The 21,763-nt window shown below is 44.8% G+C and overlaps 1 protein-coding gene across 1 annotated transcript in view; it reads right to left on the bottom strand.

The window, feature by feature from the left end:
* Positions 1–7,198: 7,198 nt before the first annotated feature.
* Positions 7,199–21,763, bottom strand: part of tmem266 (transmembrane protein 266) — a 74,172-nt gene continuing 59,607 nt past the window's right edge. Inside the window, exons 8-11 of the mRNA XM_059946107.1 lie at positions 20,775–20,984; positions 10,105–10,117; positions 9,866–9,925; positions 7,199–7,773 (exon numbers count right to left, since the gene is read on the bottom strand). Coding sequence (XP_059802090.1) covers positions 7,199–7,773; positions 9,866–9,925; positions 10,105–10,117; positions 20,775–20,984 — 858 coding nt within the window. The remainder of the gene's footprint in view (positions 7,774–9,865; positions 9,926–10,104; positions 10,118–20,774; positions 20,985–21,763) is intronic.

The following is a 21,763-nucleotide window of genomic DNA, read 5'->3' as shown; positions in this document are numbered from 1 at the left end:
AACTGTATTTTGGAGAATTATTGTAATCGGAGTTTAAGAGTATTTAAGATGTGATAGGATAGAGAGAAAACGTGTCAAGCCTGTGCTGGATGTATAAGACCATAAGGAATAGGAACAGAATTAAGCCATTTGGCCCATTGAGTCTGCTCGGCCATTTCATCATGGCTGATCCATTTCCCTCTCAGCCCCAATCTTCTACCTTCTCCCTGTACCCCTTCATGCCCTGACTAATCATGAACCTACCAACCTCTGCCTTAAATATACTCAATGACCTGGTTTCCATAGCAGCAACAAATTCCACAGATTCACCATTCTCTGGCTAAAGAAATCGCTCCCTGTCTCTATTCTGAATGGATGCCCCTCTATTCTGATGCTGTTCTCTCAGGTCTCAGACTCCCCCACCATAGGAAACCTCCTCTCCACATCCACTCTATCGAGCCTTTTCAACATTCATTAGGTTTCAAATAGATTCTTCCTCATTCTTCTGAATTCCAGTGAGTACAGGCCCAGAGCAATCAAACGCTCCTCATCTGGTAAGCCTTTCAATCCTGGAATCATTTTTGTATATGGCCAGTCTAGCTTGTTTCCTTCCTCTTCCTCATATCCTTGCAAATCCTTTCACTTAAGATACTTAGCCAGCTCCCTTTTGAACACTATGGTTGAATCGATCTCCACTGCTATCTCTGTCCTGAAATTTAAAACAGATCAGAAAAAGCTGGAGAAAAACTGAGCAGGTTAGGCAGCATCTGTAGGAAGGGAAGCAGTTAATGCTTCGGGTGGAAGACTGTCATTAGAACTGAGGACAGGCATAAGCACGTTGGTCCACATGGCAGAGAAGATGGGGCGGACCATGGGTGGAACAAAGGTAATATCTGTAATAATGTGAAATTATAGTAATTTTTATGTATTGTGCTGTATTTCTTCTGCCAAACAACAAATACTACAAGATACACTCAGTAGCCACTTTATTAGGTACACCTGTACACCTGCTTTTTAATGCAAATGTCTAATCAGCCAATCATGTGCTAGCAACTCAGTGCATTAAAGCATGCAGACATAGTCAAGAGGTTGTTGTTGTTCAGACAAAACATCAGAATGGAGAAGAAATGTGATCAAAGTGAATTTGACTGTGGAATGATCATTGGTGCCAGATGGGGTGGTTTGAGTATCTCAGAAGCTGCTGGTCTCTTGGGATTTTCATGCACAGCAGTCTCTAGATGGGCTACAGTAGCAAAAGACCATGAACATTTTATTAGCTAACTCCTGTACTTGATAAGGTGACCACAGAGTGTATGCCAGTGATAATAAACTGGATTCTGATTGTCACAGTACAAAGTTGTCCCCCAGGTCTCTTTTAAATCTCTCCTCCCACATCGGACAGGTACCCTCTAGTTTCTGATTCCTACTTTCCTGGAAAAAAAGACTGTGCATTAACCCTATCTGTGCCTCTCATGACTTTATACACCAGGTATCTTCGTCTCAAAGGATGAGACTGGGGTTCTGTCTGCCCTCTCATGTCGGCATTAATTATCCAGTGGAGTGCATGACGAGAAGAACAGGGATCTCTCTCCTGTCCTGGTGAGTATTTACCTCTCTTCCAGTCCCTACTAACAAATAATCTTATTGCTGCTTTTCGTTAACTTTAAAGCAGGACAAACAATTGGAAAAGAGAGTAAGTGTATCATGTAATATTGGGGATTAAGTAGTTAATTGGGAATATTGCAGTTCTGCTTTTGAGGTCAGACTTCCCCTAAAGCCATGATCAGTCTCTGTTCAAAGGGAGTGCGGAAGATATCACCGTACACTAATACATGTGCTCCTTCCACTTCTCAGTTCTCTGAACAACACCATTAAATTTTAATCTTTCCGAATGCCTTTCATTAATTTTGTAACAAATTGTAGCACTACTATTTTCTTGTTTCTTTTTTTTTGTGTGGTTAAGCCTGAGAAGAGAGCTTTGACTAACCTTTTACTGCCAGTTGTTGAAACATTAGCAACATTCACAAAACTTTTCCCCAAAGGTTTACTCCAATCTCTTCAACGTTTTGCAGCTTCTGTCTTGAAGAGGTTGTGGGGCAAAGTGAGATCTCACCCTGATCTTTCCATAGTACCCTGCCCGCTCCAGCATGTGTGGATGAACTGCACAATGATCAGCTTTCTATTGTTTCAATATACCATAAGACCACAACATACAGGAGCGGAATTAGGCCATTTGGCCCATCGAGTCTGCTCCACTGTTTCAACCTGACTGATCCATTTTCCCTCTCAGCCACAAACTCCTGCCTTCTCCCTGTATCCCTTCATGGCTGACCAGTCAAGAAACTACTGACCTTGGCTTTGAATATTTGTAAAAACTTGACCTCCACAGCTGCCTGTGGCAAGGAATTCCAGAGAAATATACACGGAAACATCAAATTGTACAGTGAAAAGCGTGGTTTACATCAATCACCAACAGTGCAAGGATGCAAGGGGCACAGCTCTGAAGTGTGACCCTGCTTCCAGCATCAACCAGGTTTTCAGTACCCTCTGTCAGGTGGTCATTCCTCATCCTACCCGTTTGTTCACGCTCCTGGTATCACCAATTTAACCTAGCCTAATCACAGGCCAATTTACAATGACAGATTAACCTGCTAACTGGTACGATTGTGGATTGTGGGAGAACATACAAACTGCTTACGGACTGCGGCAGGATCTGAACCCCGGATCAATAGCACTGTAAAGCGTTGCATTTACCGCCACATGGCCTTATGTTGGGAGAAAATGGGACGAACAAAGGACTAACGATACCGCTTAAGTAAATCAAAAAGCTTGCGATTGTTTTTATTTAAAAGAGACTTCATAATATTCTCCACAGATTCCCGTTGCAATATAAATTTTTGTTTTTAAACAGAATTCAGACCTTATAAATGAAGCATTTCAAAGTTACGAATGCAAATTTGTATGTACTGCATATAGTTCACATGCAGGGTGCAAATATCAGATCATATCTCCATCCCCGTAATTAAAGCCTTTAGTCTCTTATAGAGGCGGCATCTTGAATCATGTTGTCCTCTGACAATGGTAGTCAATGCAGCAGATCAGTACAGGGGAGTCTTGCTGGAAATAAGTCCTCGTATTTGGCCCCCACCACTCCCATCTTTAAATGCACGGTATTTTTGTCCTTATTTTTAGGTCAGTATGTTGTCCCCGGAGAATCAGTAAGCCCAGTGTTCTGTGAATCATATACATAATTCAGATGGCCTTCCTGCTTCCGTCCATTAAATTAAATACCATTTTAAGAGAGACTTCTCCTGGTGATACAGCTGTCAACTACAGACCTTTGTTGAATAGAGACAATGCTTTTTTTTTAAAGCATCATCTCTGTTTGTATTTTTCAGTGTCCCCTCATTTTCCAAGAGTTTGAAAGTCAGGAGTTGTCTTTGCTGACAACTGGCCTCCTCACCACCCCCAACAACCCTCATGCCTGAAGGATAGCAATGGTACTGCTCAATAGCCAGACACCTCATTCGCCCCACTTCTACACCAGTGCGGACTCCACTGAACGGCGGATAGTACACTTCCTGCTCTCTCTAGCATGAGTACGCAGTGTTCTGTTAACTTGGCAAGATGCTGCATCAACCCCCTTGCATCTCAGTCCCAACTATTGACCTGCTGATAAACTGCACTGGGCTCTCAACAAGATTCAAGTGTTGCACTTCCAAAGATACAACCCTCTACAATCCACAAGCAGAAAACCTGGTGTGAAAAACGATCTGCTTTGTGGTAGGGAGCTCTTCCCACAGGACACTGGTTTCAACGAATCATGATTCACTTTATGCTGACTTGTATTTGACCAATAAAGCTTAGGCCATTCAGCCACCACATCTGCTCTACCATTTGATCATGGCTGATTTATTTTCCCACTCTCCTGCCTTCTCCACATGATCACACGACATAGGAGCAGAATTTGGCCATTTGGCCCATTGAATCTGCTCCACCATTTCAACAGGGCTGATTTATTTTTGCATTCAACCTCATACTTCGGCCTTCTCCCCATAATTTTTGACGCCCTTACTAATCCAGAAACTACCAGCCCACACTTTTTAAATATGCCCAATGACTTTGCCTCCACAGCTGTCTGTGGCAATGAATTCGTCACCCTCTGGTGAAAGAAGTTCCTCCACATCTCTTTTCTACATCATTCTATTTTGAGGCTGTGTCTAGGCTCTCCCACCATTGGAAGCATATCCACTCTACTGAGGGCTTTCAATATTTCATGACAGGAGGTTTGAGGGAAAGTCGGAATAACCCAACAGCTATTAGAGGTTCTGAGTAGTGGATAAGTGTCAGTAAATACAGATGAGCCCACTGATGGTGCAGTTTAGGTTCGACTTCTACCATCACCCCATTGGATTTTTGCCTTTTCCCAATTATTTAACCGCTCATTTTCTGCATACTAAAATGAGGTTGTGATTTCTTGGGACGGTGGGTGTCTTGGTGGAAGAAGACCACTGGAGCAGCCGAAGCAAGCTGTTGAAATCGGGATCATCACTGTTGGCCTCATAACAGGGGACGGGCAAGTGCAAGTGGCATTATGGCTTGGATTTTGAACACACGGGATTCTGAAGATGCTAGAAATCCAGAGTAACACACACAAAATGCTGGAGGAACTCAGCAAGTCAGGCAGCATTGACGGAAAGAAATAGACAGTTGACGTCTTAGGCTGAGACCTCAAGTGGGCCTGAGGTCTGTGATTATTTATTTGTTCATTTCCACTGATGCTGCCTGACCTGCTGAGTTCCTCCAGCATTTTGTACAGCTTGGATCTTGTTCCTGGAATTAATCACTTCACCATCTCTTTCCAAAAGGAATATTATGAGGCAGAAAAGTGATGACAATGGACATTATTACTAATATTATCTTTTAAATTCTAGGTTTATTTAACTAAATTTAAATTCCACTGCTGTTGTGGTAGTTATCGTTGCTGAACCACCAGGTGACTTGTCTGGTTACTTGTCCAGCTCGTTAACCACAGTTTGTCTTCTTCTGCACATCGGTTGTTTGTGTGAAGATTTTCATTGATTCTATTACACTTCTGTTCTAATGCAAATCTCTCCAAGGAAATGAATCTCAGGGTAGTGCATGCTGACATATACATACTTTGATAATAAATTTATTTTGAACTGTGAACACTATTCCAAGGTTACTAGCTGATTTCATTTGTTGAGTTCACTGTTATTGGAATTGCATCATTAGACAGGCAGATTTTTGTGAGAAAGCAAAACTTACTGGTCCTTGATTTAATAGCCAAACAGTGAGAATGTAACAGCTTAGGCAGGAGAGCTTGCCAAGGGCTAGAGTGAGGCAGTCCAACTGAAAAGCAAATTCTATATGAATAAAGAAAGCTCTGCAAGTCAAAACTGGACTCTGTTCAGTAATAAACATCAATAATACTGATGAAGGGTCTCAGCCCAAAACATCGGCTCTTTATTCCTCTTTGTAGATGCTGCCTGACCTGCGGAGTTCATCCAGCATTTTGTATGTGTTACTCTGGATTTTCAGCATCTGCAGAATCTCTTGTGTTAATAATCCCAATACATTCTCTCCCATCTGCTGAATCCATCCCGGTAACTCTGTTAACAGAGGGGTAAAACCGTCATGAGCCAGTATCCAATGAATGTGCTGATGCATCTAATTCATAAAAAGTGTTTCAGACTGCCTAAGATTTTCTCGTGATTTCTATTCCATGTCAAGAGCTGTCAAAGTACTCTGAGGTACCAGGATGCTGCCTGGATTAGAGAGCGTGTCTTATGATGAAAGTTTGAGCAAGCTGGGGCTTTTCTCTTTGGAGTGTAGGAGGTTAAGAAGTGACTTGATAGAGGCGTATAAGATGATAAGAGACATAGACTGAGTCAGCCAGAAACTATTTAAAATTGTGAGACCATAAGACAAAGGAGCAGAATTAGGCCTTTTGGCCCATTGAGTCTGTTCCACTATGGCTGATTTATTTTCCCTCTCAGCCTTATCCTCCTGCTTTCTCCCAGGGCTGAAATGGCTAATACGAGGGGCATGATTTTAAGATGATTGTAGAAAAATATCAGGGGAATGTCAGGTAAGTTCTTTATGCGGAGAGTGGTGGGTGCATGGAACGCATTGCCAGAGGTGGTGGTAGAAACAGATACATTAGGGGCATTTAAGATAGTTTTAGATAGGCACATGGATGATAGAGAAATTTGGGAGGGAAGGGCTAGACTGAGTAGGTTAAAATGTCGGCACAACATTGTGGGCCAAAGGGCTTGTACTATGCTGTAATCTTCTATGTTTACAATTGGATTTATAAAAATTACTTAAAGCCTGTACGTAATTTACTTTAAATTATCTTATGTCTGCAGTATCATTTTTAAAGACAGCAATTGTTTTTTGCAAACCCCCTGCCCCGGTCACATCACCTGCTTTTGCATAACCCAATGCCTTTTCAGAATGACTAATTGAAGATTACAAATGAGAACATTCTGCAAAGCCCAGAATACTGATTAGCAAAATCTCCCCTTTCCTTTCTGACTGACATCCATTTGTATTGTCAAACATCTAACTCTCCTTCTGACCCGAGGTTAAACTGCTGGAATCTGGTGTAGTAACTTGTGTGAGACTTCCCCTACTGATTATGGTTTGGAGGTGTTGTGGGTTAAATCCCCCCCCACCCGTCCCTTTGAAGTCACAGGTAAGGGTGTTGCAGAAGCTTGTCATAGAGTATCGCCGGCAGCAGCTGTTAGGCATGGGCGTTCCCATCAGGAGATGTGGGCTGGACAGGCACATGGAGCCCACAGATGTGCCGGGACCTATCTCACTGGAGATACATTCATTGATACGATAGGCCACTGTGTCTGTTTTAAAAAAAAATTGCCCTCGCTAACCATCGTGGATTTCCTCCCAGAAAGCTCTTCCGATGATGTTCAACACTTGGTGGTATATTACAAGTTAACAAAAAATGTACGTACTTAATAAAAAGAAAGTCATGGGTTCATCGTAACACTTTGCACCGACTCGGTACTTGAGTAGGTGCTGATGGCAAGACATTCTCCTCCACATCCAGATGTGGGACCTGGACGCCCATGACCTTTCCCTTTTGAGGTCACGGATGAATTCCCCACGGCTGATCCTTGGCTTATGACAAGAATAAGTCCAGGTAAACAGAATGCTGCTCCGGGCAGGGTAAGAACTATGACTCTGGCAGTCTGTTTGCTGTCGGCTCTGTAGATTCCAGGAACCTGTACTTCTCATCCAGCGCCAGATCATTCCCTTGGATTGGGATAACCTGCTTTGTTGGGTAGACATGGAGATGGTCCTGGTTTCTTTTGTTGCAGAGGTTAACTCTGTGTCCCATCTCTGGGCTGGCATCAGGGGACACAGGCGGACTCGGTGGCTTAAAGTTGACGGGGTCCAGTCCTTTCTGCGTGAGGCAGCTGTCCTCTGATAAGGTAGAGAGCAGTTGCTGCACTGCTCTGCTTGGCTCATTCGGCGCCGTGGCCTCCTCATTGTCTTTGTGCCTTTTGAGCAGGTAGCTTTCAGAGGAGTTCTCCCTGGGCATGCCGCAGTCCGTGGAAGAGCCCAGGGCACTCTCAGCCGGCGTGGCGCCATTGTCTATGGATCTGGAGGGGTCACTCACAGAACTGAGCTGAGCCGGCACCTCAACACTCAGGAAATCGGACGAGGTGTTGTGAAGCGTGCTGGGGAGGTGGACGTCAATAGCAGCAGTGGTAATGACGTGGGATCCGCTCTCTGGGACCGCCGGCTCTGAGGAAAATAAACAGGTTTATCGTCACAAAATGGAATCTCAGTGCGTTCCAGCTCATTGTCACAGATCTGTTCAATTACAGAACTAACAGCCAGAGCAACAACTTCTTCCCCTTCACCATCAGATTTCTGAATGGATGATAAACCCATGAGAATAGGTTGAGTGAACTGGGCCTTTTCTCCTTGGAGACCAGATGGTATGTGCCGCCACCTCCGTCAATACCTCTCATTATATGGCATTATAGGTGACTTGAGGATGAAGCGTGACCTGATCGAGGTGTACGAGATGATGAGAGGCATCGATTGCGTGAACAGCCAGAGGCTTTTTCCCAGAGCTGAAATGGCTATCACGAGGGGGGCAAAGTTTTAAGGTGCTTGGCAGTAGGTACAGGGGGGATGTCAGGGGTAAATTTTTCACACAGAGAGTGGTGGGTGTGTGGAATGCACTGCCAGTGACGGTGGAAGCAGATACAATTGGGTCTTTTAAGAGCCTCTTAGATAGGTACATGGAGCTTAGAAAAATAGAGGGTAGAGAAATTCTAGGCAGTTTCTAGAGTAGTACAACATTGTGGGCTGAAGGGCCTGTAATGTGCTGTAGATTTCTCTGTTCTATGTAACTCCATCTCACTATTTTTGCATTACTTATTTAATTGTTAAATATATATTTTTACTGTAATTTATCCTACATTTACATAGTATGTATTTTGCACTGACTGCTGTTGCAGACATATATTCAGTGGCCACTTTATTAGGTGCACCTGTACACCTGCTTGTTAATGCAAATATCTAATCAGCCAATCACATGCCAGCAATTCAAAGCATAAAAGTATGCAGATATGGTTAAGAAACTGAGCTGTTGTTCAGACCAAGTATCAGTATGGGGGAAGAAATCTGATCTATGTGACTTGGACTGTGGAATGACTGTTGGTGCCAGATGGGGTGGTTTGAGTATCTCAGAAACTGCTGATCTCCTGGGGTTTTCACACACATCAGTCTCTAGTTTACAAAGAATGGTGTGTAAAGAAAAAAGTCCAATGAGCAGCAGTTCTGTGGGTGAAAGCACCTTGTTAATGAAAGAGGTCAGGGGAGAATGGTTCAAGTGGCAGTAACTCAAATAACCACGCTTTACAACAGTGGTGTGCAGAACATCTCTGAATGCACAACATGTCCAACCTTGAAGTGGATGGGCTACAGCAGAAGACCACAAACATATAATCAGTGGTGTGGCACGTGGCCAAGTGGTTAAGGCGTTGGGCTGAAGGTCGCTAGTTCGAGCCTCAGCTGAGGCAGCGTGTTGTGTCCTTGAGCAAGGCACTTAACCACACATTGCTCTGCGACGACACCAGGGCTGTATGCGTCCTAATGTCCTTCCATTGGACAACATCGGTGGGGTGGAGAGGAGAGACTTGCAGCTTGGGCAACTGCTGGTCTTCCATACAATCCTGCCCAGGCCTCAGCCATCATCAAAATCAATGGACAGCCAAAGAAGGTCATTTGATTAGGTACAGGAAGTACATAATAAAGTGGCCACTGAGAGTAAACAATAATCTAAAGTACACTTGCTGTATTGCTCTGTACTGCACATTGTATGACATATTAGATTCAACTTTATTGTCGTTGCGCCGAGTACAGATACAAAGCCAATGAAATGCAATTAGCATCTAACCAGAAGTGCAAAAGAATAGTGTTATTTACAAAATAACTAATGATGGAAGTGAGTGCAACTGGGCGGAGGTCATTCAGGCCCGTGGAATGCTTCATCACAGGCACGATGTCAGCGATAATAAACCTGATTCCGATTCTGAGGTTTTGGACTGCTGATCCAGCGAGTGAGTAGGGAGATGTAGGGTCAACAAATTAAAATCTTTATTGATAAGAGATTGTTCTTGGGAAAACTAACAGATTGTTCAGAAGCACCTCTGCTCCATCGACGCATTTTATGGAAAGAAACTGATGTGGAGTTTCAAAGTTGAAACGTTGACAATTCCTTTCCCTCTCCCAGGCAGAGAAGGGTTCTGTGTCTTTATATGGACAGCTTTGTGATGCTGTTGCTGGCAAGGGCTGGACGGAGGGGGTGATTTAATCGACTCACCACTGCTCGGCTCACTGTAATACTGACTGATGTAATTGTTCATATCGTCGCTCATGGCTGCTTCTGAAAAATAAGATGTGACAAGTGAAACACACTGAGTGGCTCTCACTTTAACAGAGCTGGGGATCACCTTCATCGAGTCTATTGTGGTAAACAGTTCTTTCAGCATCTGCCTCTCGTGATCAGGATCACTCAACATCAATCCCAACATCTGATCCACAACTCACTGACACTTAAACCTTCCTGCGTGGGCTACTAATGTGTCCCCTAAATCACACCATTGGCAACATTTTCAAGGCGCGCCACTGGCTGAAACATGTTGGAATGTGCTGACGTCATCACCGATAGTGCAATGCAATACACCGACAAGTGCAATGTTCGCATTCGTATTGAGTGCACTGCAATGTAAGAGCAAGGACACAATGCTGGTGTTAAATAAGGTCACACTTAAGAGTAACGTGAACAGCTTTGGGCCTCATATCCAAGTAAGGATGTGGTGTCATTAGGGAGGATCCAGAGGAAGTTTATGAGAATGATTCCATGTATGAAAGGGTGAACATATAAGTAGCATTTGATGGCTTTGGACCTGCACTCAATGGAGTTTAGAAGATCAGAGGAGGATCTCATCGGAACCTATCAAATATGGAAAGGCCTAGACAGAGTGGAGGTGGAGAAGATGTTTCCAATAGTAGGAGAGTCTAGGGCCAAAGGGCACAGCCTCAGAATAGAAGCATCTCCCTTTAGAATAGAGATGGTGGAATTTCTTTAGGTTCTTGGTTACTCAGAGCTTCAAAGACGGGAGAATAGGGCGAGAGGATAATAAGTCAGCCATGATCATTGACCGAGCAGACTCGAGGGGCTGAATGGCCTAGTTCTGCTCCTGTGTGTTCTGGTCTAACCTGAGCATCAGTGTATGGCTTTCCCTCAATAAGCTCAAGATCTCAGTGTCCTGAAATGAGGGGTGGAAAGGGGTGAGGGGGGTGTGGGCAGGAAAGCTTTGAGGTTTTGGGGAGAGTATGCAAAGGTATGAGAAGTTGTGATGTTATGTTGGTGGGGCCTAATTTGGAGTGTTGTGTGCGGTTCTGGTCACCTACCTACAGGAAAGATGTCAATAAGATGGAAAGAGTGCAGAGAAAATTTACAAGGATGTTGCTGGGTCTGGAGGACCTGAGATATAGGGAAAAGTGGAATAGGTTAGGACTTTTATTCCCTGGAGTATAGGAGAATGAGGGGAGATTGTGAGTGGTATAGATAGGGTAAATGCAAGCAGGCTTTTTCCACTGAGGTTGAGTGGGACTACAACTAGAGGTCATGGGTTAAGGGTGAAAGGTGAAATGTTTAAGGGGAATATGAGTGGGAGGATGGTGTGAGTATGGAACGAGCTGCCGGGGAAATGGTGGAAGCATGCTTGGCTTCAACATTTAAAAAATTTTGGGTAAGTGCATAGATGGAAGGGTACGGAGGGCTATGGTTCACTAGCAGGCCAATGGGTCTAGGCAGATTAATAGTTTAGCATTGACTAGATGGGTCGAAGGGTCTGTTTCAGAGCTGTAGTGTTCTCTGATTGTAACTCAGTAAGGCTCGAATCCAACACCATGTAGAATAGGGAGAAGGAAAGGTGAAGTTAGAGGGAGTGTGTTGGCATCTGGAAACTGGAAGTAAGAATGATAGATGGATAATTTGAAGGCCAGAGATAAAAGCAGTTGCCAATTCAGGGGGAAGTATTTCATTTACTTGTACCCTATCGAGCGAGCCTTAGGTTGAGATTACAGTCAATACTTAAAACAAATAGCAAGACACAAATTGTGCCTCTTTGTATACATATAAATACGTAAACAATTGCAATATGCAGAAGTGCAGGAATCAGCCCAGCATTCAGCGAAACAAGAAGCCCGACAAGATGGCACCGGCGGCCAACAGCAACGTTTCGCAGACAGGTCACAAAACTACTCGATACTCTGGCACATAGAGTTCTTCTGATTGCTGCAGTCTGCAGTCTATAATTTCCCTTTTAAGGATGTTCTTTTGAACCGACCAAACGATATGACACTTTTGTGATTTCCTGAGAGTGCAGTTACAGCCAGGGTGGACGTCGCCAGGGGTGGATGCTGCACTGCGTCGAGGCCATGGTTGACTCCATTACTCTGCGCTGATTAAAGTGTTCAGCAAAGTTACAATCATTGACGCTGAGTACAGAGAAAGAACAGATGACCAGCAGCGTCTGATTGGGCTCCCTCTCTTCTCGCTACTGGCGCTGGGCGGGAGGTGGGCCCCACACTGCCAGGTTCAGGAGCAGCTGCTGCCCCGCAGCCATTGGGCTACTGTATGGGCTTCGCTCGCCTCAGCGTCGAACGAGCTCCACAGCTGTGTACAGTTCAGGATCCATGTGCTTTTGTTCACTATTTCCGTGATTTGATCAAAGCATCAAGGCCGCGGGCAAAGGACAAACTGGCGTTCAGCTCACTACCCTGCAAGGTTTACTCGTTTCAGCTCTGATCTGAAGTCTGCAGCAACCCCCGTCACTCACCACAGCACTGACCTGGCATGGCTCTGTGGCTGTGGGCTCGCGGTCGGGCACACTTACGGTTAATATTCTGAGTGCTCTTTGTTCACTCAATGCACAGCTTGTTCTTTTTTCACACACTGGGTGTCTGACGGTCTTTGCTGTGTGTGTGTGTGTGTGTGTGTGTGTGTGTGTGTGTGTGTGTGTGTGTGTGTGTGTGTGTGTGTGTGTGTGTGTATATGTTTTTATATCTTGGATATATCTTTGACTTGTGACTGTGTGCAAGAAGATGAATCTCCAGGCTGTACGCAGTACACATTGATGATAAATGTACTTTGAACTTTGAAGTGAATGTAACATTCAGGGAAGTAATAGGGAGCACCCCCTCTCTTTCCTGACACGAGTAATTCATACTGAAAAGCTTATTTTTGTACCTTTATCGAGACATTATATTTCTCACGGGCCCTGTGAACTGCTGTAGAATGAATGAGGAATCAGGATTGAACATATTCTGACTTACACTCAGTGGCCACGCTACTTGGTGTTTCTGTACCTAATAAAGTGGCCACTGAGTGCATGTTCCTGGTCTTCTGCTGCTGTAGCCCGCCCACTTCGAGGTTCGATGTGTGTATTCAGTGATGCTCTTCCGCACACTGCTGCTATAATGCATGGTTATTTGAGTTAAAGCATGTAGACAGGGCCCAGAGGTTCAGTAGTTGTTCAGACCAAACATCAGAATGGGGAAGAAATGTGCTCCAAGTGACTTTGACAGTGGAATGGTTGTTGGCGCCAGATGGGGTGGTTTGAGTATCTCAGAAACTGCTGACCTCCTGGGATTTTCATGCACGACACTTACAACAGTGGCATGCAGAGAAGCATCTCTGAATGCACAGCGTTGGAGTGGACGGGCCACAGCAGCAGAAGACCACACTGGTTCCAAGATGTACCTAATAAAGCAGCCACCGAGTGCAATTGAGCTCAGCAAAGCTCAAAGTAAATTTATTATCCAAGTGTATATATGTCACCATGTATAGTATTATCTGAGATTCATTTCCTTGCAGACATTCATCAAGGATTCTTTGGGAAATATTAAAACGAGAGAGTACCCAATAATTTCAGGACAACAGTAAAAGCAAAAGACAAATTACAATCATCTATAAGAAAGAAAGGGTTAACAAAGAAAGCATTCACATCAGCATTAAGCTCCACACACAGAGGTCCAAGCTAGCACTGTAACGTAGCGCTCGAGCCAGAAGGCTGTCGGTTCCAATCTCACTCCAGGTAATCCAGTCGCATCCCAGGGGATCGTGGAGAAATGCCAGACTGCCTCAGATAGATGGGGGACATCTCTTGTATTGTTACAAAGAGCAGGAGATTTCTCCCCATTGTGCTGTCCCACGTCGATACTGATTATCCAATTGCCATGTTGTCTTTTGTGGGATCTTGCTATGCGCAAGTTGCCTCACATTACAACAGAGACTGGACTTCTCAAAAGTACTTCAATAGCTGCAGGGTGCTTTAGTATACCCTCAAAATAAACTGAAATATGCTTCCTTTCTACAAATGTCATAATTTTGTATACCTCTATTAAATCCTCTCATTTTCCTATGCTTCAGGAAATAAAGACTGAACATAAAACTTTCCCGCCTGGTGAACAGTCTCGGTATGAAGCATCAACTGTTTATTTCCCTCCATAGATGCTGCCAGAGATTCCTTCTTGGCTTTGTGTGCTTCAATGACCCAGAGAGCTACAGTATGTTGGCTGGAGTCAGGGCTTTACGTTATGGCTCTCGGCAGGGTCACCCATGCTAAACAGGTCAAAGGGTAAAGGCCAGATTGAGTGGTTCACCCGTTCTCCAGGTTCGGGGGTTCAGCTCAAGGCGAGCAACCTTGACCGGTCAAACAAAATTGTTACGGAAATTGCAATGAAGAATCCTTCTACATCTGAGTGTGACGGTATTCCTGAGTCTCCACCTGGGACTTACATGCCTGACAGTGGTGAAAACTGAGTGGAAGCCTCTGACACGATGAAGGAAACCCTGAACACCGCCAGAGATGGAGGACCTTTGTTGTTGCACTAAAGCCAGTGGCTAACAGGCCGTGAGTAAGTAGATACACTGCCCGAGCTGCCAAGTTCCTCAAGAATTTTGTGCGTGTTGCTTAAGATTTCCAGCACCTGCAAAATCTCTTATGTTCTTGATGCTATTGTGGGATTCTGGTGAGAACGGAACTTCAGATCGTGAAGTGGACTGTGTATCATTAGGAAATGAAAACTAGAAAAAAACGGCAGATGCTCGAAACCTAATATAAAATTCTGAGATGCTGGGAACCCTCAGCAGGCCTGGCCGCATCTGAGGAATGAGAAATAGAATCGATGTGTCAGGCGGAAGGGCTGTGAGTGTGGTTGCCCTGTTGATCATATGCCAGTTGTTCCTTCGATCTGAACATTGACGCTTTCTGCAGAAGCTGTCTGATCTGTTGATACTTGCTGTCCTTACGAGAGGAAAGTGTCCCAGCTCAAGCAGGAACAGAGTGAATCACCAGCTGATTCCTCCCTCTGGTGCTTACAGTCACACTGAGGGAAGACAGCAGGCACCCAGCCACAGGGATCCTAAGTAGCGGCCGCTTCCGGCAGCGCTTTGGCAACGTTCCCATCATATCCCAAAGCAGCCCGCGGTTGGCGGGTGAGACATGTTTTCCGAGGACCGCTTGCTCCTTGTTTCAAAGCACAAACCACTGAGCACTCTGTACCTGCAATCGCTGCACTCTAGAGATCGCAATCGAACCTGACAGAACATAATTGTCTTCCTGGGTTTCACAGACACTTAAAAGCTTTCCTGGCCACGGTTCCCCTCTAATTGCCTCCAGTCAGAAGTGTGTATGGTGCGAACACAGGCGTACTAAGGACAAGCCTCATCTTAGCCCAAGGCAACTCTTTAGGAGCAGAGGAGGATATACAAGACAGGCTGGGATGCTGAGGGTATCCATGTGAACAGATTTCACATTCACCTTTTCCATAATTCACACACTACCTAACCTCCCACGACAGTCCCGCTGAACACCAGATCAGCCTCGTCTTTCAATGGTGACTAAATACAGGGACTGGAGACCACAGTTAACCCGCTGCTGGTGAACGCTTTGAATCTTAAATATTTCCTTGAGAAAACTAGGTTGAATTATTTTATTCAGTGCATTCTTGCTGTTGCATTATTCATGACAATGCCATGAATTTAAAAGACTGTCCTTTGATGCTTCTCTGGGGATTGAGTTCAAGAGCCGCGAGGTAATGTTGCAGCTCTGTAAAACTCCAGTTAGACAATCACTTGGGGTATTGTGTTCATTTCTGGTCGCCTCATTATAGGAAGGATGTGGAAGCTTTAGAGAGGGTGCAGAGGAGATTTTTTTTCCACCAGGGTGCTGCCTGGATTAGACAGCACGCCTTGCGAGGATAGGTTGAGCGAGCTCAGGCGGAGACTTGATTGAGGTATTTAAGATGATAAGAGGCATAGACCGAGTGGCGAGCCAGAGGCCTCTTCCCGGGGCAGCAATGGCCACTACAAGGAGGTGTAATTTTAAGCTGATTGTTGGATAGTGTAGGGGGGGATATCCGAGTGTCAGGGGTAGTTTTTTTTTAAAACACAGAGCAGTGCGTGCATGGAACGCTCTGCCAGAGTGTTGGTAGAGGCGGATACATTAGGGATATTTAAGAAACACTTGGATCGGCACGTGGATGAAAGAAAGGTGGAGAGTTTTGTAGAAGGGAAGGGTTAGATTGATCTAATGCAACATTGGTAGAACATCACGGGCCGAAGGACTAGTTCTTGGCTGTTGTATGTTCAGAATCTAAGTGTTCAGGCTATTGTACCAAATCCGTGGTGTTAAGTGAGCTGAGTAACTTCTAAGAAAATAAAAGCTTGCATTTATATACAACCTTTCTCCTTTCTGAAAGGATATTCCCCATGTTATTTCCATATTTCCTTTAGATATAGAAGGCTGACCCACTGAGTCCAATATCACAGAGCAAACCCAGTTTGTCCTGACAACTTAATCTCCCCACAGTCTCATCAACTTCCCCCACCCAATTCCACTGCTCAACTATATACTCGGGGCAACTTACAGTGGCTGGTTAACCTCCTGACCCAGATGTCTTGGTGATGCGGGATTAAACTGGAGTAACCAGGAGAGCTCAGAAGAATGAGAAGGGATGACATTGAAACCTATCAAAGTTGAAAGGCCGACATAGAATGAACGTGCAAGAGGATGTTTCCCATAATGGGGAGTTTAGGACCAAAGGGCACAGCCTGAGAATAGAAGGATGTCCCATTAGAACAGAGATGAGGAAGAATTTCTTCAGCTACAGAGTGGTGAATATGTGGAATTCATTGCCACAGACAGCTGTGGAGACAAAGTCATTGGGTATATTTAAAGCAAGGTTGATTAGTAAGGGTGTCAAGGGTTATAGGGAGAAGGAAGAAGAACAGAAGGGAGAATAAAATGGACGTGATCAAATGGTGGAGCAGATTTGATGGGCCAAATGGCCTAATTATGCTCCTCGGTCTTATGGTCTAAACTCAAGTGGTCATAGGGAGAAGAACACAGGACACAGAACAGTATACTGGAGGTCGGGAGTGAAGCCTGGTTTCCAGGATTATCAATCAGCTGTCCAAGTCCACACAGCTGAGTAAGTGTTCTTGAAATGTCGTCAGTGGAAGAAATGTGGTTGTCCACACCAGCACAGAAAGCATCGTTACAACAAGCAAGTAATTTGTGCTTGTTTTCTGACTGGCCAGGTTACTGGAATAGGTCACCCCTTGGTTGGGTGGAAGTTCCAACTTCAAACCTATGTCATAGAGCTTGAGTACAGAAAATTAGATGGGAACTCCACTCACTCCTGAGGGAGTGCCACCTTGTCTGAGGTGCTGATATTGAGCTGGGCTATTGGGTAGCAGTTAAAGAAGAATGGGGATTTTCCCCCCTCACCCCTGATCAATATTGACCTCTCACCCAATATCAGTGTAAAATTAATAGAAACATGTGAAAATACTAATCCGGAAAAGGAGTTGGTCATGGGATCTGGAGCACCAGAATCAAGATGATCAGACTAGAACCTCATCTCGATACTGTAAGGAACATCCTGGTAAACCTCTTCTGTGCCCTGTCCAAAGCATCCACATACTTTCCACAATGTGAGAAGTATTTACACACAATACTCCTGTGTGTGCACTAAACAAAGTTTTATATAGTCTTCTATATCTCTAGTTCTATATATAGACTCTTATACTCAGTGCCCTGGCTGAAGAAAGCAAGTGTGGCATTACCACTTCAGTCTGCCTGGATTAGAGTGCATGTCTTATGAGGATATGTTGAGCAAGCCAGGGCTCTTCTGTTTGGAGATAGGCACTTGGATGACAGAAAAGTGGAGGCTTATGTAGGACGGACCGTAGAGTAGGTTAAAAGATTGGCACGACATTGTGGGTTGAAGGGCCTGTACTGTGCTGTAGTGTTCTATGTTCATGTCTCCCTTCGGTCTCTGTTCAGAGAAAACAACTCAAGATTGTCCCACCTCTTCTGATAGTTCATTCCCTCTAATCCAGGCAACACCCTAGTAATAAACATGAGAAAATCTGCAGATGCTGGAAATCCAAAGCAACACACACAAAACTCAGCAAGTCACGCAGCATCTATAGAAATGAATAAACAGTTGCCGTTTCAAGCCTGTAAAGCATAAACATCTTTTCTGTAACGGGACAACCAGAATTGAACAATATGGTCTAATTAAAGTTGCTACTTCCTGACTTTCAGTCTCAGTGGCCTGACCAATGAAGGCAAGCATAATATTACCACTTGCTTGAGCACTTTATGGTGACTGTAAACTAGATCCCTCTGTCAGATTGTCACTGTTTGTGGGGACTTGCTGTGCTCAATGGTCACTGTATTTCTTATGTTACATTTCATAATTAATGTGACCTTGTACGACTCACTACAAAAATGTCTTTCTACAGCAGAGGTTCCCAAACTGGAGTCCATGGACCCCCTGCTGAACGGTATTGGTCCATGGCATATAAAAGGTTGGGAACACCATGCTACAATGTGAGGTAGATAGTTGTTCCTTGTCCAAGGTCCTGAAATAAGAGGTTTGCATGAGTAACAAGAGCTTTGTTCATTCTCCATACTGCCTGCCTGATGGATTCCTGTTAGCATCAGATTAATGTCCAAGGTCCTCTGCGCTACTGAACATGCATGGACAGGCTCAAACTTCAATGTAGGTATGCTGGCCGCATCACCATTTTCCAGGCTTTAACGATGAAACATATTTTAGGCCATTAGTTCTGCAAAACTCTCTGTGCCATCTCTGAAAGTCTGTAAATTGCCCTTTGTGAATGCTTTTTATAACAATTCTGTACTCTGCTGCTCATTCCAGTTAATCTCTGCACAGTGTCTGGCCTGTAATTGAGGGACATTTCAAAACGAGCTGGCTTTCTGTGTATGAGATGCATGGGTCAGGTATTGCTGGACAACTGCGTCACTTAAAGTGCTGAGGTGCACGCTAGTATTCCTCACAGTGAAATACACTGCAGAGTCCTGTATGGAGAGATTGTAACAGCTGTGTGTGGTGGTATGAAGACATAGGAGACTGCAGATGTTGGAGAGGCACACAAAAAAGCTGGAGGAACTCAGTGGAATACGCAGCATCTATAGAGGGAAGTGGGCAGTCATTGCCCACAACAAGGTCTCCATCTGTTGCCCATCTCATCTCCTGCGGTTCCATGCTCCACTTTCCTCTCCTGTCAGATTCCATCATCTTGGTTGTCTCCACCCATCACCTCGCAGACTCTGTTGGTGTCTTGACCCTCCCTCCACTCTCTGCCTACCACCCTTCCTCACCTATCATTAACCAGCTCTTGCTCCTCCCTTTCCCCTCACCTCTTTATACCAATCATCACCCTGCTGTCTCCACCTGAAATGTTGACCCGCCTATCTCCCTCCACGGATGCTGCCTGACTTGCTGAGTTGCTACAGTGTTACGTGTTTGGTGGATCGGAACTTTTAACCAGGTGAATCAAAACAAAGGAAATGGTTTGCAGGGCTAATAATACACCAGAGGATTAGAGATCTTGTTCACTTCTGATCCATTTCCTCTCAACCGTAGAAGCAGCTTCCCTCAATCCCCCACTGTTGAAATGTTTGCTCTCTTGTGCAAGAGATGAGGGCAGATGAGAAAACCTAATCAGCACACACAAAATGCCGAAGAAACTCATCAGGTTGTGTGTGTTGCTTTGGCTTTCTAGCATCTGCAGAATCTCTCGTGTTTATGATAAATCCTAATTTACTTTATCTTCCCTGGTGATGTCAAACTTCCTTTCAAAATTATGCATTTACACTTTATAGACGTTTACAATCAAGTCTGTGGCCTCTGCTGCTGTCGACAATCCACCATTTTAAGGTCCGACATGTTGTGCATTCAGAGATGCTCTTCTGCACACCACTGTTGTAATATGAGGTTATTTGAATTACTGTCATCTTCCTGTCAGCCTGGCCATTCTCTTCTGACCTCTCATTAACAAGGCATTTTTTTGCCCACAGTGCTGATGCCCATTGGATTTTTGTTTTGTTTTTTTCTCTCTGTAAACTCTAGAGACTGATGTGTGTGAAAATCCCAGGAGATCAGCAGTTTCTGAGATACTCAAACCACCCATCTAGTCTTTCTCTGCTCTCTCTAGCAGCTCTTTACTCTCCAACAATCATTTCACAGTCAAAGTCATTTAGATCACATTTCTTCCCCATTTTGGTGTTTGGTCTGGACAACTGAACCTCTGGACCATGCCTGCATGCTTTTTATAAACTGAGTTTATAAAATGATTGGCTAATTAGATATTTGCATTAATGACTGGGCATACAGGTGTACCTAATAACATGGTCATGGAGTGTATTTTGAAATCTGGGAGACAAAATCTGTGCAGTCTCCTGAACATGAGAGTGCCATTTCCTTTCACAATCCACCCTCCTTGTTAGAGGTGTACAAGATGGTAGGAGGCAAAGTTAGAGTGGACAGCCAGCGACTCCTTCCCAGGGTGCAAATGTCTAACATGAGGGGGCATAACTTTAAGGTGTTTAGAGAAAAGTATGGGGAGGGGTAGCAGAGTTAGGTTGTTTAGACAGAGGGTGACAGGTGCATGGAAAGCCCTGCATTGGATGGTGGGAGAGGCAGATACACTAGGGGCATTTAAAAGGCTCTCGGAAGGTCACATGGATGAAAGACAACTGGAGTGCTTTGTGGGAGGAAGGGTTAGATTAAACTTGGAGGAGATTAAAAGGTCGGCACAGCACTGTGGGCTGAAGGGCCTGTACTGTTGTGTAATATTCTACATTCTCTGGTATTGTCAAGCTCCCTCTTAGCAATACAACTTGAAGGGGTTCCTTACTTGGTGGCTGGTGTGGGCCAATGACACTCTCGGGACCATCGTCGTCGGACCCTCCTGCGTTTGACCCGTCCACCACTTGAAACTTGTTGGTCTGCTTGTTCCAGACGTGGTGCATCTGCATGGCGGCCTCCCTCTCGGCCGCCAGGTCCAGGTCCTGCTGGGCAAGGTGAGCCCTCAGCTGCCTGATCTCGAACTGCAGAGGAGAAAGAAACACAGAGACTGTCAGCTGCTGGCATTCCTCACGGTCACTACCCGTTTCCATAGGAACCTTTCACTGGGTACATCATTTGAAGGTGGGTGGGGATTGGCTATAATAACTATGAGCCCTTTGAACCTCACCATTCACGGCTCACGTGATCGTCTCCCTCAGCTCAGATGGACGCGGCATCAAAGGTTATGGGGAGAAAGCTGGGGAGTGGGGCTGAGGAGAGGAGGAAAGGATCAGCCATGATTGAATGGCAGAGCAGACACGATAGGTCAAATGGCCTAAAGCTGCTCCTCAGTCTTATGGTCCAACTCCAGCTTTTCCTCACAACACCTTTGTCCATTCTGACCGGTTGCATCATCATCTGGTCTGGGGGCAGAGGATTGGAAAAGCTGCAGAGGGTTGAAAACTCAACCAGCTCCATCATCGGCACTAGTCTCCCCAGCACTGACAAAATCTTCAAAAGGCAACGCCTCAAGAAGGTGACACCAATCACTAAGGACGCCCATCACCCAGGCCGTTCCCTCTTCTCATTACCACCATCAGGGAGGAGGTACAGGAACCTGAGACACACACTCATTGTTTTAGGAACAGCTTCTTTCCCTCTGCCATCAGATTTCTGAACAGTCCTGAACACTACCTTGTTACTTTGCTGTCTTGCATTAATTTTTAAAATGTTTTGTCACTGTAACTTATGGTAATTTTCACTGTACAGCTGCCACAAAACAATTCCATGAGCAACACGTACAACGTACTGGAGGAACTCA

Source organism: Hypanus sabinus, chromosome 21 (genome assembly GCF_030144855.1).
Source record: "Hypanus sabinus isolate sHypSab1 chromosome 21, sHypSab1.hap1, whole genome shotgun sequence".
NCBI lineage: Eukaryota > Metazoa > Chordata > Chondrichthyes > Myliobatiformes > Dasyatidae > Hypanus > Hypanus sabinus.
The sequence above is the reverse complement of the archived record's forward strand: the minus strand, read 5'-3'. Positions and strand labels throughout refer to the sequence as shown.